This window comes from Paralichthys olivaceus, chromosome 19 (genome assembly GCF_024713975.1).
Source record: "Paralichthys olivaceus isolate ysfri-2021 chromosome 19, ASM2471397v2, whole genome shotgun sequence".
Lineage (NCBI taxonomy): Eukaryota > Metazoa > Chordata > Actinopteri > Pleuronectiformes > Paralichthyidae > Paralichthys > Paralichthys olivaceus.
The window spans coordinates 9,280,832-9,299,374 of NC_091111.1; the positions used below are offsets into that span (position 1 = coordinate 9,280,832).

At 40.2% G+C, this 18,543-nt stretch overlaps 1 protein-coding gene across 3 annotated transcripts in view; it reads right to left on the reverse strand.

Moving 5' to 3' along the window:
• The window catches only part of LOC109632591 (A-kinase anchor protein 7), a 39,201-nt gene that overhangs the window by 13,158 nt on the left and 7,500 nt on the right, over positions 1-18,543 (reverse strand). For 2 of the 3 annotated variants that reach the window (XM_020091958.2, XM_020091957.2), the window contains exons 8-9: positions 17,884-17,930; positions 17,447-17,547 (exon numbers count right to left, since the gene is read on the reverse strand). In XM_020091958.2, coding sequence (XP_019947517.2) covers positions 17,447-17,547; positions 17,884-17,930 — 148 coding nt within the window. Of the gene's footprint in view, positions 1-6,909; positions 7,181-17,446; positions 17,548-17,883; positions 17,931-18,543 lie in introns of those variants that run through there. The other variant, XM_069514683.1, reaches the window with a different exon arrangement.

An 18,543-nucleotide genomic window follows, 5' to 3' on the forward strand; every position in this document is an offset into this window, starting at 1 on the left:
CACAACGTCATAACACACCATGACTTGGCTGTATCAGCTCAGCACGGCCCCACCATGACTAAATGTGATATAGTATGGTTTCTGCAGGGAGGGGGGGCTCAGTGGTACATAAATCATAAAAGTATCTTAATCCCGGACTGCAGCTTTATTATGTGCTGAAAGTCGTCATAACGAGCAGTGACAGATTTAGCCTGTTTCTGCTTAAACGGAGACTGGCTGTGATCCAGTGAGACCTCGACACAATCAGACCGCATGGGGACAAAGCAATGAGGATGTTAACATCTCTTATTGATTGCACCTTAAAAAAGCAGACACTGATCTATTTCCATTTGCCTCTCGCAGAACAAAACCTCAGTCCCCTTTTCCCTCTGGCAAAGCTTCAGAGCATGTGTGTTGAAATTTAAACCCAGCTGTGCCCTCTCTCCGCTGTGCCACAACCCGAGTTGGCACAAAAAGCAGTCAGTCACTATATTCAGGCGTTTTCCGCTCACTGACCCGGCTCACTGAGCTGTCGTCGGCTGTCAGACTCATATGATGCAAAGAAGGTGCGCGGTAGCTGTGAGAGAAAGAGTTAACATGGAGAGGCACTGGAAGGAAAGAAGAAAACTTGGCAGAGGGGAATAAATGGGAGACCAAAAAAAAGGATGAATTAAGCATGCATCCCTTCCCCTCTCTCCTGCGCCTTTTAACCCCCCGCCCTGTTCTCTTCTCATCATGCTCCCTCTCTTCCTCACATGTGGTCACTGCTCATGACAACAACCACATATCCAAATTTTTAACCATTTTGCGTTTGTGAACCTCGACAGCTATCAAGAGCAGAAAGGACGTGGGTGACCAGCTCATGCAGTGGCCAACCAGAGGCTGAGTCACCCTTCATTATTCCACCCAATCTGTGTCCCTCTATGAGGAGGAATGCTGCCTTTATAACCTCCACCTGATCCGTGTGTGTATGTCAGTTAGCAGCATTGTTTGGTGAAATGATGCGGCATGGGTCAGAAAAGAAACCTATGAATTTGTGCAGAGCCATGATTTTTTTTTTCACTTACTTTAAAATTGCAAGATAAGGCATTTTTAAACAGTTACATTAATTTCTCAGAGAATAATTCATGATCTGAAATCTGAGTGTGTACAACTTGGTGCAGTTTGAATGAATTAAAGGAGACTGTTGGGCCATCGCAGAGGTGGTGCCATTCTTGTTCAACATAATTTCATTTTCTATGGGGTCATTTTCCCACTGTATTGGAAGAGGTGTGACAACAGAAAAAAACCTGAAGGAAATTTGACATATTTTATGTCTGATTTCCAGCAATATGTCTACACATATATCAGTGGTAACTTACTGTATCTCAGAGGTTATCAAAGTTAATGGAATACATTTTGTTCAAGAAAAATACACACAACAAATAATATTACTACAATATATGGAAAAGAGCTGAGATTTTCATCCAGCTTCAGTGTCTGCGTGTTTAAGATACTTGTATAACTAAAAGTGTGTGCAATTTTGTGCAAATCAATCTAAAATCCAGATCTAGTGAATTTAAATGTGGGGGGTCCGCTGGGCCTTGGGGAAGGTATGCACGCTCCAGTGGTCACTCTAGTCTGGCTGTGTAGTACAAACCAAACGAAAGCTGTAAGGGCAGTGGTGCTGTTTGTGCAATTGTTTAAAAAGACTGGAAATATCTAATTTATTCAGTGACCTCCTGCTCACTAAGATAATATGAGGAGCATTTCACAAGAAAAGAGAGGCAGCAAAAACATGCATCAGCAAAGAGCAGCAGTGAGGGCACTTTCTAATGCAGCTTCATACTGGAGCAGAATAACTATCATGAGTTCAGTCCTGTTTGTCACTTTGTCTGATGGTTACCAGGAAATCTTTAAAAAACATTTAATCATTTCAATGAAATCTGTTGGAAATTTGGACCAATGCTTAGGGGAGGACTGACTCTATTCAGATCACACCCCCATGTGGCCATTTAGAAAGTAAGTTATGGTTTTCTATTTGACTGCTTGACTTGGCTGACAGAAAATCAATCAGCAGAAAGTTTTTGAATTGATCAATCATAACAACTGATCGATCAAGCACAACAGCAAGTGTTCCCTTGTTTCTGCATCAAGTATTGAGAAATGTAGCTTTTATTTGCTCTTTATTTAAAATAATTGAATGTATGTGGGTTTTTCAGATCTTGGTCGGTCAAATTACGACAACTGAAGATGTAATCTTGTCCTCAGAACTTTTGATCAACTTTACTGACAATGTTTTAGACATTTTATAGATGTAATTATAACTTGGAACAAGTTGGATTCGTTTATTGCTTGGTCAAACACACTGTCATCAAATCTCCAACTAAACTGCTAAATATCTACATATTTCCAATTGGTAATTATTTATTTTCTTATTTTCTTTTTAACACAATCTGGTTGACTTGACAACTTGTGTTAAGTGCGAAATATCCTGTAATTTCTTTAAATCTGGCACAAATGTCCATTTGAAGTCAAAGATTAACTAATTAGATTTTGATGGTCGAAGTTCAAAGTCAAACAGCCACTTTAACTGTCAAAAAAAAAAATTCAAGAGTTAATGAGCTTATTATATACAATATTTGGCGTTAAATTTGATGAAATTATAATTGAACGTCACTGTGTGACGCCTTGTTGTATTAGTCACGGTTTATTCACACATAGGCACACTGCGATCGCACACACACACACACACACACAGTACACACACAGTACACACACAGGACATGCATGTGTCTTGCTGTGCTCACGAGGAAGACTGTCACCACATCACAGGGGTAGCATCCGATCTACAGTTCACGCTCCCCCTCTGCCTCGGCCTTTGTCTCAATATCACGATTTCTCTTTAAGTCTATTCCGTGCTTTTCCCCTCATTAGTCTTCATTCCCTGCATCACTCTTTCCCCTTCTCCCAGCATCTCTGTCTCTCTCTCTCTCTCTCTCTCTCTGCTCAGAAGTAGGGCACAGTGGCCTCGACTGTTTATAGCAAAGCAGCTGCAAGCGTGGAGAGAGAGGGAAAGAGAGGGGGGGGGGGGCACGGGGGGAAAACACAGGAGAGGAAGAGAAAGAGAAGCTGGAACAGAGAGCATGCAGTAATGTGTGTGGATGCGGCCCTTTACAATATTCTTTATCTGTGCTGTAAGATAGCACACATGTATGCATACACACACACCATCTATTTAGAAAATTGCCATATCAGCCACATATCAGCCGCAGTGTCAAAGTCTATGTTTATGACAGGATCATCAGCAGGATCAAGATCTTATACAAAGTGCACAAACACACACACACTCACCACACACACCCAGTTTTTGACTTTGTACCACAATTTATGTAATCATTAATCCAGCCAACATTTAAGCAGCAATATTATCAATACTATCATACATCCATTATCTATACCATTCATCATATGAGGTTTGCATGGGAAGCTGCAAAGTACACTCAGGACAGGTAGGCAAACTAGTTTTAGCTAAATTGAGCTGATTAGAAAACTACAAAAGTACAGTTTACTGTTTGCTGAGGAGACAGAATCTTTTCTAAATAAATATCCAAATAATCAATTTACTGCCCTTCGATATCCAGAGTTCAAGTCAAGCCCTATTTTAAGCTTTATTCATTTAGTTTGTTTGTGAAATCACTTAGTTATAAATAGCTGCCTGTCACCAGTCTGTTTTTGCCACATGATGACCTTTCACCTGAGATCATCTGTAACCTGCCCTGATGGAGTTGCAGCTGTGACTCAGGAGGCGACAGACAGACATTCGGGGAAGCGTTGGGATTTTATTTCACACACAAACACAGACATGTCACATGATATTTTGAAGAATTTGTATTTATTCAATTTACCTTTGTCACTTTTTCAGCTTTCAGGCCTCTGAGCTGAAGCAGTAAAGCAAGAACTAATGAAAACAGAAGAAATGGTTTCCCAAAGATAACCACATGTATGCTAATGATGGTGACAGATAAAATGTAGAAACTATTACTACTATCATACATAGTCAGACTGAGGAAATGCACAGCACTGGAAGAAAGCTGCTTTTCCCTTGAAACCAATTCTTCATGTCCACTGTGTCCACTGAGGATTTAGATACCATCTGGATTTTTTGGCCATTAGTGGTTCTACAGAGCGATTATTTTCCCAAGCTACATTATATCGTGCACACGGGACATGATTCCAACCTGCGACAGTTGGTGGCAGTAATGCACAAAGAAGAAAAGCGATGTATCAAAAATGGCAGAAGAAAACTGCAAAATAGCGTACATTGGTTAAGAATATCTAACATTATTGGCTTTGCAAATGTTTCATGAGGACCCATCAGGGTTTTTAGACCTCCAGGCTACTCAGTATGTTTTAGCGATTAACATTGAATATAAACACACAAGAAAACTCCACACGGCACCTTTAAGTTTCTATTCTCTACAGGCATAAACCAAATCTAATCAGTGCAAAGCGTATGAACATACTTTAACTTTGTTGCTCTCAGTTGATGTTTGCACACTGTACTTACTTATCAGTATAGCTTAACTATATAATCTTGTTGCAGAAGCTTTTAAATCTCCAGACCCTTACTCCACAAATACATAATACCAGACTGCACACAATGGGAATTGCATGGTCACTCTCTTACACACATGTGCTCTTAGTCCATCTTCAGGTTAAACACAATGGATGTAACCGTGTGCACAGACTCACACAGTGTATATTATATTCCAACACTACAGGCACACAGTCTCTGCCACAACACACACCCACGCACAGAGACAGGAGCAGGAGACACTTACTGATTTTCTCCTCGGCTTGGGAGAAAGGGAAGCAGCACAGTTGACCCATGGCGCCTCCTTCCCTCTCCTCCTTTTCCCGTCTCCCTGCAGTTACCCCTCTTTCTCCTTCCCCCCCTTGTTCTGAGACAGACCGATGGAACAAGGGTCCTGCCTCTTTCTGTCTTTCCCACTCTTTATCTCCTTGGCTGTTCCCTTCTGTGTCACTCTTTATCCCCCCTCGAATGTTCAGGCGTACTCGGTGAGGATGGAGGCAACAAAAAAAAAAAGAGACACCCTCCCTTTCCCTCTGTGCAGCCCCGGTGAAGACAGAGCAAGGCAAGAGACGATGGGAAAAAAAAAATGAACGAGTGGCTCCTTGCTCTCGCTCTACTTTGCACTGACACAGGGAGGAGGGGTGTGTGTGAGTGTGTGTAGCAGAGAGGGACAGAGGGAGAGGGAGGGAGAAAAGAGAGAACGGGAGGGCGTGTGTATGTAGGAGACAAAAAGAGAATTTTAAACACGTGTAAATGTGTGCAGAGAGGAGGCTTTCATGTGCGTAAGATTAAAAGTGTATGTGTGATCGGATGCGGACACAGGGGTAGAGGCGTGTTGTGTGAGCGAGCTTGAGCAAATATATATTCAGGAAAACAGACAGTGAGCACCCTTAGAAGTGTGGCAAGTGTACGGATGGGGGAAAGGCAGCGGTGCACATGATGAGACAGCAGACTCCACTGTGTGTATGTGTGTGTGTGTGTGTGTGTGTGTGTGTGTGTGTGTGTGTGCGTGTGTGTGCATGGAGGGGGGAGGGGGCTACAGGCTCCACCTACACTTGTCACTGTAGCTTGAATAATGGTTGTTGAATAGCCGGCCGCTGCAGCCTGTTACTGCATGTATCTGTGTTATTTATGGGACCTAATGGTTTTTTAATAGACTAAGCATCTCCCCAAAAAAGGAAAAACAATCTTTTACACATCATTGTTTAAGAGTAGGTCAAGGTAGGTTCCAAGGTCAAGAATGGAGTACAGTTAATGGTCAAGAGCAAAGACAGGGTCAAGGGAATATGGGAAACGCAAGAGGAGTTACCTGCCATATACAGTATATTCAATTTGTTTCATATCATCTATGCTGCAGTCCTTGAAAAAACTGCACATGTAATCGATAATAGATAGATAGTGTGCAAGAGCCAGGATTTCTTTAAAACAGTCTGAGCATGACCGGATGGAGTCAGTGAAGTGATTTCTTTAATACCACCTGAACTCTCTCTCTCTGCTTTTTAACTACGGACACTGGCAGGTTTCAAATTAACAACCCAGCTTGAGGTGGCCATTTTAAAAGGGAGCGTGATAGTCCCTCTTTATCTAACATTGTATTATGGTCTGTCCTGACCTTGATATCTTGATGGCCTGTAGTACATTCTACCATAAGCCCCAAAGGGCTCACCCACACAAGTCCCTGGGGGTTGTCTATTGGCTATCCAACTATGGATTGGCCCACAGAAAGACCACATAAGGGTCCCAAAACAGTAACCATGTTGGTTTTCAACATTGCAACCAGACTAGAGAAAACAAAGATTAGTAGTAGATTAGTAGAAAAAAGGACAGGCAATTTGGTTTCTGAGACAGGGGAGCAGAAGGCCATTCCACCTCAAGTTTCTTAGCCACACAGAGGTACAAAGAGAAGGTGAGTCGACACAGAGAGGAGGGGTAATATCAAGCAGCAGCCGTCTTTGCCAGCACTTTCTTAACAAATGCTAAGTTTACTGTGTTGTGAACCAGGGCTGGTGACAATATGCACATGCATCAGGCTCAGTAAGTGATACTTAATTCCATTACACTAGGTTTGTATTGCCTGAGTAGTCGCATAATTCTAAAACTAACTGAGGGATTTGAATGTAACATATGTTGTGGTGCCTCAAAAGGCAGACTGCTCTCATACAGCTCAGCATGACACTGATGTAATGATCTCAAACAAGCACTCACAGTCAGAGGTAAGAATAGTTCAGCAGCAGCATTCACCATTATTCTCTATTGGTGAAATTAAGTTTCAGTTTGATGAGCGCTACCTGAGAATGAAGAACCAGCAGATAATCAGCCTCTGCACTGATTAAAAATGGATTTAAATTATAGCAAGCTAATTTCTAAAGGAAAGAAAAGTACTTTAGTGGGAGAGAAAAAGATGCAGCTTTCATTTGATCAAAAAAGTTACTTAACCATGTATCTGAACATTTATCCATCTCCAACGTGTCGCAGGTGTGAGAATGCAGGTAGTGAGGTAATTAGAGGCACGGCATTTCAACCACAAGGCCTCAGTTGCCCTTTCAACATCCCCTCCATCAGTTCTGCTGATGAGTCCTTCAGTAGAACAATGAATCTCAACCAGTTCCAAGGCTGCTTTGCTCCCTGAGCAAAAACCCACACAGAGGTTCAAATTAGGGGCTGCAAGATTAACAAGGGATTACAAACAAGAGGATAGGAGTGTGAAGAGCAAGGAGGATGTTAAATATCCAAACACACACACACACACACACACACACACACACACACACACACACACACTTTAGAGGCACAATGGAAACTTATCAAATGGTATACATTTTACATTTTCAAGCAAAAATATTGTATTTGATTTGAAAAAGTAAACCAAAATCTAACTTCTACTTCAAATTATTTTACTGCAATATCCTCATTGAATGTTAAGGCCCCAAATTCATTAATATTACGAATCTACTACTATCTAAGATCTACGTTCTTTAAATTGAAGTTAATAAGTGTAAATTGCTCAAATAGTATTAATGAAAGTTCAGTCAGGAGAATACAACCTCTGACAGTGATGTTAAATGACTGACTAGAAAAAAAGATGTCTCACTCTGTTGGAACTGCAGAAACACTCAGGTAACTCATGGTTGTACAGCAGTATTACAGAGAAGTGGCTCTTCTCTCACAAACTATCTTTGACATGTACTGACAACAGCATAGTTCAATTAGTGACAGCGAACATGAAGTACCGCCGGCAACATTTGTTATTTTAACCCGAGACATTTTCATTGGAACTTGGTGAACTTTTGAATCTTTCCAACCTCAGAGTCTGAAATCAATAACTTACCACTGCACCGAAACAATATTTCATGGTCACGCTAATTTCATTCTGCTGCATAATCCACTGAAAACACCAAAGACTGGTTCAAAGAGAATATTCTGTATAAAACGTATGAGCATCTCTATAATAAAGTAATTAATGTTTCCAAACACCAAGATGTCTGCTCAGTCCGTTTGGACACACAAGGTATAACTGGTGAGTCCAGCAGCTGTAAGCAGGTCATCTGGTTTGTTTTGAGCTCAGCCAGAATCCACGTGAAATCAAATGATTGTTTTTCAACGGATAATGGTACATTACAGTGTCTGCGTCATCATCAACACTGTGTTATCAACTTTTTTGTTAAAAAGAAAGATGTTGTGCCTCAGTACTTAGTCAGCCGTGCTACTAGGTGATGTAAGGGCGCACATCGGAGGCTTAAGCCTTCCTGCAGTGGCCACAGGTTCTGCTCCGACCCTGATCTTTGCTGTGTATCTTGCCTGCTCTCTTTCCCTATTTCATGATAACTGTCCAAAAGGCAAAGTGCTCAGAAAATACCTGGAAAAGATAAGATGCTTCTTGAATTTTGTAATACCTGTTATTCGCACACAGACTCTTAAGTACATGTTACATTTTGCACACATCTATTTTAGGTTGCAAATGCAAGCGAGAGCTCGCAGTGTCAAGCCCTGGGTCAGGTTCAGAATTTGTGCTCCGAGAGTTCAACTATACAACAGCTTTGGGATTATCTGAGTACCTGTTTAAATGCCACATTAAATATGCTTCCTATTATGCCTTCCAGTGCAGAGAGAGAGAGAGCAAAAGAACACAGAGCAACAGTGCTGACTTTGTTTAGCTGAGGGTTGGCTCATGGTGCCTCAGCGCTCAGTCACAAGACGGGTTAGGCACACAGAGAAAACCACTGCATGCTGCAGATAACAGGGACTCTGTGAAATGGCCGCTTACTGTTTATCTTAACACTTATTTGAATAATTAACTCAGGAAAAGCTTACTCGCACAGACAAAAAGAAAAACCAGCAACAACAAAACCCTCTGATGTGCGACAACAAAAATAAGCACCTGCTGAGAACAGTGTCGAGCTTGTGTGTGACATGTTTGGTATTTCAGCGTTACCACGAGAAATTCTCCTCAGACATGACACAGTGCCAATGTAATCAGTTGGAGACACTCTTTCCATTGTTTCCATCTATTGCTCTTGTGATAAACACATGATTTAAAAGCTATAGGAAACTCCAGCTGCCTAATACCCATCCCTGCTGTTACCTTACTTTTCCTTTTCCACCTTCATCTCAACCAAGGATGTTATGTTTTCACTGATGTTTGACTTTTAGCAGGATTACACAAAAACTGTAGAGACAATCTTTCTAAAACTTGGTGGAAGTGTTGAGTAAAGGCTAAAGAAGCAACTATAGCAGCAGATTTGATTAAAGGGCTGAATCCAGTCCAATTTTGATTGGACTTATAATTATGAACAAACTCTGCTCAATTATTCTTACCAGCCATCAAGGAATGGTTCTCCTTCAGATTGGCTGCATTATTCAATTATTCATCATTTACAGTGTAGGGTGGGAAAAAAGAACCTGAACCCTGAAGCTAATGACATCAACAACAGCTAACTGGAGTCAAGAGCCGGTAAACATGGAGTCCAATCGATGAAACAAGACTGTAGGTGTGGGTTATATTTATGAAAAAAACCCTCAAACATTTTCAGTCTAGTAGTCACAAGAGATACCAATCATGCCCTACGAAAAAAAAGATCTCAGGGGACTTACGGGGCTGATTTGCATAAAGCTGAAAAGAGTTAAAAGGCATGTCAAAGATTTTAAATATTCATCAGTCCACAGTTAGACCATCTGTCTGAGTGAGCTGAGGCAGCTCTGATGCAGGTTTGGATCATAATTCCTCTTTAACATTGTGCAGGTCTGATCCATAGCTACCACAAGTGCTTATTTGATGTTATTGCTGCTAATATCATTAAATCCAAGGGCCACACATGACTGCTGTTTGTGAGGCTGAAGTGTTGACATTAAAGAGTGTTACCTCAGTTATACTGCATTTGTTAATGAACAGATACTGATCACCCCTCAATGGTAGTGGATGGGACAAAGGCCAAATTTATAAATGTGACAAACTCCAGAAAGTTTGGATTTAATTAGCTAATTTGATGCCGCTCGGGCGAAACGTCATGATTGGCAGCTGAGATTGACTCGTGATTGGTCAAACGTGTATTGATGGGACCTCAATGCCATGACTCCACGATTCCTACTGTGCAGACTCAGGCTTCAAAAAAACATGCAGCCATGTCCGGGATGTTTTAGCTTTGTTTTTGTACAACAGGAGGAAGTGGAAACTTGTTTTACATATTTATATACAGTCTTAATCTAAAGTAATGCTGCAGGTTGTTCTTTTACAAACTGTTGCACGTGGTGTGGTTCTGTGTATTAAGCGTGTGAGAACCTGTTTAACTACCAGATTAAATATGATTTCTTTAGAGCGTTACAATACGGAGAGAGAACGTGAAAGCAAAAGAAAACACTGCAACAGTGTGGACTTTGTGTGGCTCAAGGTCGACACATACACAAAGTGATGAAGACAGTTGCATGCTACAAATAACTCAGTGATATGGCTGTCTATCACAGTGTGTCTATGAATAATTAACTTAAGATATGTTAACATGCGTGCATTTGTGTTGTCACTGAAGTCTCATGTTGAAAACCCCAGGCTCTGTTTTTTGGTCAGCAGCTTAAGGTGTCGAATCAGTTCGGTAAACTTAATGCAAAGCCGCATTTTTCACATGCACTCACGCTCCAACTAACAAAATGACCAGTCAGGCACTTGTCGGGGTGAACACGTGTGCTCTGTGGTATTTTTATAGCCCATCCGGACCGTTGAGGTTGTCAAAGCTTTTCTGATTCACTCACATCGTAAGCGGTGATGGCACTCAAAACCTACTCACTTTTGTTTGCTCTTAAACCTTGATGCTATTGTTGTGGAAGTTTGGTTTGAATAAGAAAAGAGTAAAGAATTATAATTAACTACTTTGCAGGAGTAAATCAACAGATGCAGTGATCTTCTGAACTCAAATAAAATGTAAAATAAAATGTTTGTTACAGAAACAGATGAAAATATTTTGGTTGGTTGTGGTTGACCAATCACATCTGATCATATCTGATGCAGAAAACTTAGGGGACTATTCTTCCTTCATATCTAACTTAAATGTGCACATCTGTTTAATGTTACCTGCATGACTTTTACATCTGTACAATTGTTTTGCTCCTCTGTTTCTTCTTCCTCTTCTCCTCATCATTCTTCCTTAATCTCCTTTATTCCTTGCTTCATCCTCTTCTATCTCCCACACTTGTCCTTCTGTCCTGCTGTCTACTCACTCACTGCTTTTATTTGCCTCCTTTCTCCTCCCTCTCCAAACCACCTCTATCTCAGCTTAATCTCATCTTCTATCCTCTTAACATTCACTACTACAAGCTCTAGGTGATTGTTTGCTGCACTCAATCCAGATTTAGATACCAAGGTGAGATAAAATGTACAAGCTTCAATGTTCTTGCTTTACCAAGTTTTGAAAAGCACTAGCAGAGCAGTGGTGCTGCATATATGCTGTTTGTAGTTGCTTGATCCAATAGTCCAGTGGTTATAAAACTTTTCAAGTTGCCACCCACCAGTATAATCAATGGTATACTGCTGGTACCCCTCGACCCCCCCGTCCTCCAACACACTCAATGACATCCATACTTAGATCGGAACAGACTATTTCATGTAAAAACAATTTCCTGTGAATAATGTCATTTTATTTTAAATATATATATAGAAGTATCCTCAGGATACCCAGGTTAAGAACTACTGCTAATTAGAACTAGCATAACTATTACATGGCCAACGCCCTATCTCGGCATGTTGGGGAAGGTGGAAAGAAATATTTAGCCCGTTTAGCCAAATCTGCTTCAATATTTATTGGGTTCCTCCTTGGTTCATGTCCCACCCTTTGACAAAAAGTCATGAAAATCAGTCCATAGATTTTGAGTAATCTTCCTTGGCAAAGGTACCAATCTGTGACTCTAACAACACTGACATTAATGTTTTTTCCGACTCTTTTGCTTGTGATTTCAGTCTAAATTTGATGACGTGATTGTGACTAGGCAATCCACATCAGACCTGCCAGTACTACTGGACGTCTTTAGTTACAATTCACATTCAATCAAGGATTTTTAATCCCTGTCTAAGAATAGCTTTATTACCATTATCATCACCTCCCCTCAAAGAACATTTTCTTGAGTGTATAATTGTGTCCTGCGGTGCCTTTCAGGACATGAAATTACTTGAGCCTCAGACGTGTGAGAATACCACGCAGCTATCATCAAACAAACTTTGGCAATGCTCCTGTGGAATGAGATGGAAAGACAAAACGCAGCACGACAACAAAACCTTATTCAGATGCTTTCTCATTCTAAGGATTTAGAGGGGAGAGATGTTTGTGAGAAAGCAATAAAGATAACATGGCTTTTTGTTTTTACTCGTTATGTTCCAATGTGCATGAGATTACTGCTGCTAGAAAAACTGGTACGACATGCAAATGAGCTGCTGACTCTCAAGAAACAATTAACTGTGACACAACAAGTGCTTGAAGTTAAATTAGTCTCATAAAAATGTTTTTTCCACACTGATTGTTTAATTGACTTTTAATTCAATGTTCTGCTGTTGTTGGGAAAAGATGTGAAATGCATTCAAATCAAAGGGACTAATATTATTTCTGATTTAAAAACTGAGCAAATCAACTTTAGTTGCGGCCTAGAGTACAGTTTATCAAAAGCTTAACTCCATAAACCTGCATCATTCAAATGTTGCAGTCCCCTGATTCAGTATTTCTGCAGAGACATTAGCCCACTTACATGCAAATTAGCAAACTCCATCATCTGGCAATCATGGCTGGTGACTGGAAAATGAGCACTGCCAGCCACTCCTTTTATCGGAAAAAAGCATGCAGCACAGGCGGTACAGCGAGGGACCTCATCTCAATGAAATACCAGAAGGCCACAGAGCAACAATCCACCTTCATGTGTCCATGAGTGTATGCTGTTTTGAGTGCTATGTAATTTTGATGATGCATATTTGTGTCTGAGGGCATCTCTATATTGATGTTTCTGGATGTAAAGCATTGGGTGTGAGTTTTTGTACTGTAAACACAGGTCAAAGCAGGAGCTACAGACAAGGCCACTGAAAGAATTATTTTCACTTTACACATCACACTGAGCATTTGTTGGAGCACATAAGATCGCACACATGTAAAGATTTGTTTCTAAAGGCAAGACGTTTTGGAATTTCAGTCATGCAAACATATTTCCAGGCAAACTAAAAGGAAAAACATGTAAGAATTCCTCACAAATATCTTCTGAAGTGACGGCATGAGTGATGACGGCCTATCATCAACCTCACACACTTCTTGAACTGTCTACATTCCTATGCATACATTGATATCAGATTCCAACAGTGCTGAGAGAGACTCAAGTGTGTGTGTGTGTGTGTGTGTGTGTGTGTGTGTGTGATCACTGTTTTGGAGTTACTCAACTTTAGAGTTACAATCATTTAAGTGGATTTAATACATTTTTATACCAAGATATCAAATTACAATAACCATAAAACTAAATGGGTTGCACATAATGAACCTGCACCTGAATCCGTCGCTCCCCTTGACTTTATGGAGATTTGTGAATTTTTAGCTTTGCAGATTTGAGCTGCTCTCACTGTGTCAGCACCGGTGAAGCTGTTTCCAACCCTGCTGAGCACGCAGCAGCACACAGACACAGTTAACAAGGAGTTTTTATCAGCTACAGCTAAAAATAAAGCTATAAGAGAAGAACGGTTTAACTTTCTTGCTATGGTTCCGTGTGAATTATAAGAATACAAATATTATTGTGTTAACAACCCGTTCCCAAAGCCCCCAAGAGATTTTGAATTCAAATAACCCTGTTTTTGATAGTATTTATGGCTGACGTCCTGTGATTACTTTTCATTATGTAGTAGTTGTAACTGTTTGTAGCAAAGGTCACCACTCCCATGTTGATTCATTCATTTTAGTCATTATTTAAGCAAAAGGGTCAAATATTTGCTGGTTACAGCTTCTTAAACATGAGTGTTTTTCTTTGCCATCCGTGATTGTAAAGGGAAAATCTTTGACTTTTAAACAGTTGGTTTGACATAACAAGATGAGAGGTCATAATCATATAATGTTGGAAATCAAACAAGGCGTTTATACCTATTTTGTATTTTTGTGACAAATTTACTAACCCAATAATTTATTTTGCCAATTTTATAATGAAAATAATTATTAGTTGAAGCCCTACTCGCGCATTACGCTTTATTCTTTGCTGTGAAACACATCAGTCTCTCCTCTGTGGTATTTCTGACAAAGTTGCTGCCCAAAGACCGACCGCTCCCACATGAGGACCTGCAGTTTTAAACCACACTTGCAGTGATAGCGGTAACCATGAATTTTCCGAGAACATCCATCCATCTTGTGTTTTCAGCTTCTCTCACTGTCTGTATATTCTGGCCTCCCTCCTTATCTTCACACACAATCTTACCCTATTGGGTTTTGTATCAGTGGGCCTGTTGTGGATTATGTTGTGCTGTGGATTATGGGATTAACGTTTACACCCACACGATCAGACACTGACCACAACGAGGAGCACACTGTTGCTCAGCAGCACCATGTGTGTGACAGGGTTGTAGAGTATCATAAACCAGCTGATGGTGCTGCAAAGCAACGGTTGACATTCTGAAGTTAAGGTCAGCTAGCCTGCCACTGTTGACAGATATTAGAACTGACAGCTAAAAAATCTCACCTGTAGAATAGATAAACTGTGTTGACCACATCTCTCTGACTGTTTTCTCACCCAGACTTGTTAAAGGTTCAGTGTGTAGAATTTAGTGATATTGCATGTGGCAGCTGAACACCCATCATCTCGACCTCCTCTTCTAAACATTAAAGAGAACATGTGGTGAACTTCAGTTGTCATGAAAACTCAAAAGGTTTTAGTTTGTCCAGTTTGGACGACAGTAAAAAACATGGCGGCCTCCGCAGAGAGGACCCCCCCCCATGTAAATATAAAGAATTTAAATATAAAGGGCCCATTCTATGGTAAAGAAAACAACAATTCATAAAATTAAGATGAAACGCATCAGTGAAAACATCACTAGGATTATTTTATATTCAATTTCTGCCAAAGATTCCTTTCACCTAAATCTTACACACTGGACCTTTAAGTCTTTTGTTCATTAACATTAGAGCAAGTCATCCTCCACGCCTCTCTCACATATGAGACGTGAGGAGATATCGCTGCCTCTAGAACAGTGATCCAAACTATTTTTTGATCTTGTAGTTGCAAGAAGAAGAGGAGAATATCTGTGAAGATTGTCCATATGTTCGTGATACAACACAAATATCTCTCAGATTTTTTAAATTCTTGTAATCTGAGCCCAACTCTATAGGTCTAGTGTGAATGCTGGCAATTTACAAACTATATTACTTTGTTTATGTTTGTTTATACAGCAAGCATCATATAAAAACCCTCCTCATGTACCACATCCCTGATGTCAGCACTGACCTGGATGCATTGTGCTCATTTCTACCTCTCATGGGTTTTTTTTTTTCAAATATGAACGTATAGTTGTGGAAAAACACTTAAGCTTCTCGATGATGAGAAGTGTGAGGTAAACATCCCTCTGCTCCGTCTCTGACTCCCACACACGCACTGTCACTCTTTGTCTCTCTCAGAGGGCTCAGTGATCCACAAAACATTGTGACAGTCTGGTTCAACTCGAGCAGACAGCTCCCTCACACTCACACACACACACATACGAGCACACACGTGCACGCAGGCACACGCACACAAAAGCAATTACTGTTACTGTCTTACAATGGGACTTGGGGAGTCCCTGTCAATCCATTATATACTGCATACTGTAAATGTGCTTATGAGTACCATGTATTTTTAATCCTTTTAACTCCATTGTAACAATGTCATTACTTGTTTACGTATATCTATTCACATTAGTTATCCTGCACTTGAATACATTTTCATGAATACAATTTTACTTTTGCTTAAACTAAATAAAATAAAATGAATACATTTCACAACTAGTATAAAAAATGGCTTGTCTGTCTGTTTCTATGGTTGTAATCTTTATGATTCTGGTTTGAATACAACCACAGACTATGCTAGTTAGTAGTTCAAAGCAGGAAATCTCAAGTTGGAAGGTTCTTTTTGGCCTACACACAGTCACTGAATTCATGTCATTACATTCATTTTTAAATAGATGGCATGGTTTCTATTTAATAACTGCTAATCAATTTTGGCTCAGGAAGCTCCATAACTGTTGCTTCTCTAATCTGTGCGTGGGATGTTGTTTTTGTGGTGGCAAATCTGAATCAGATCACAGAAAGTGAAATATGATTACGACGATTTGTTTTATCTGTAGACGTACAAAATGGATGCATTCATGAAATAATCCTCCAAACATTTGTATTTCTTTCAGAAATCTAATTCCCTGTTAGCTTTGAGCATGTTGCTATGAGGCCCCAACATTAGCAAGACACTGAGAGCACAAATTTATTGCTGCACCTCTAGTCTGACTATATTCAACAGTGCCAACTATGGTCCACATGGGGACATGCCAAACAGAGAGATGCAGAAAACTGCTCAACAACGAGGCAGTGCAAAAGACACAATACAGAAACCTGCTGATCTAATTATGCAACATTACTGATCTAATATATGACACATTTGAAACCACAGTAAACTGAGCCCTTGCTCTATTCATTTAAAAACTGCAACTCAAGACCAACACATCAAGTATGTCTGTTCTTCTGCCGACACAGTCAGAATAAATCTACTACATCAAACAGACATAATAAACCTTTTCCTCCACGCTAACAACCTCATGCCAGGGAATGTATTCTGTGTACATTCATGCATATGTTCCCCTTAAATCAATGGTTAAACATTTTAACCCATTACTGTGACCTCTCATCTATCAGCAGTGTATTTATTCAGAAGCCATTCATGCAGCCTTTCCACCAGTGCCAGTTTTTCAGAGAGCTGGCACTGTGGTTAAGACTAAAATGGAAATGAGCTCTCAAGAGTTCATTGAGTATTTGATGAGGCTTCTCTTTTAGTTCCTGCAGAGCACATGTAGTTAGATGGTGTTAAATTAACCTGCTCAAAAATATGACCTCCCAGTTACAAAACCTGCACTCCGATCTCTTTTAGCTGGTATAAAATACACCATTTATACCGATATACACGAAAGGAACAACCCAGCGAATGTAACTTGTAAGTCCACATCCTACAACACAACAAAGACACAAAGTAATGGAATGAATACATGACTCTGCCACAACTTCATTGTTAAAGTTTAAAAATAAAACAAGCAAATCCTTATTTCAATGTTTTTCCCTAAAAATAAGGCTGCTGCCCATTTTGCCCCACTACCAGTGTAAGTCATTATCCTGTGGGCAGACAGCTCCCTCTAGTGGCTCGATATTGTGTGTGTGCACTAACCAAGTAGTAGTGATGTCTCTGTGTGGTAATATCCGTCTTGCTGCTTCCTCTTCAACATGGAGCAAAGGTCGACCCGTTCCACCGTCTGATCTCCAAAAAACCTGAGTGAGGATGAGAAAGTATAAGACAGAAAACAGATGGTTGATGAGTGGAATAATATGTATTTAATTATAAAACTATAAGGTCATGAGCAATTTTAAAACAGGTGAAGCACAATATTACTAAGAATTAGTTTTTCGCAATAAAAGTATTATATCATTATTATGCATGCATATTGGCTATAACGTTGTGCTTACATCTTTATACAGCCTGGAGTGTGGACATGCATTACAGCATGTGTAACTGCACTTATTGTACAGTACTGACAGTGAAAATGTTGTCAGTGTCAGTCAGTTTCTGAAATGCTTTGCAAATAGTTTGAAAAACCAAGGACCTACTTGTTATTGTAGTTGGAGTAAAGGGCTGGGTCCACACGCTTTATACCCTAAGAGACACAGGGAAGATGCTGTTTATGACACACACACACACTTACACACACACAGACTGGCGGACAAGAATGCCGCCATGCAGGCACCAGACAGGATGTCGTCAGGTGTTGAAAAAAATGATGCTCTCCTTCCTCTGACTGTCCCCTCCTGACCATTACTCTTCTCTCCTTATCTTTCTGTCCTCTCCACCCTTCACCCCTCCTTTCCTCTTTTTCATATATTCCAGATTATTACTTATTAGCTTGCTCCATTCTTTATTCGAATCCATCCCAATATACTGTAACACTTCTTTAATTACATTCACTAATTTTTCTTTTAAAATACCACAGCAGGTGATTTATTCCCACTAGTCCTTCTGGCTAGAGCAGTAATGTGGTTTTTAACAGCCACTGAGAGCTGAGGGAAATAAAAATGATGGCTGGGGAGAGAGGAGCAACGCTGCAGCTGTCTGGCATTTCTCTCAAGTCAGTTTGTAAAAAGATACATTATGTATACGTTTCAGCAAAGAATAGAAATGTAATAGGTTACCTTTTTTTGAGAAAATGAAACTACTGCATCTTTGTTTGTTAAAAGCAAAATGTGTATTAACTACTTAAGCAAATGGTGAAC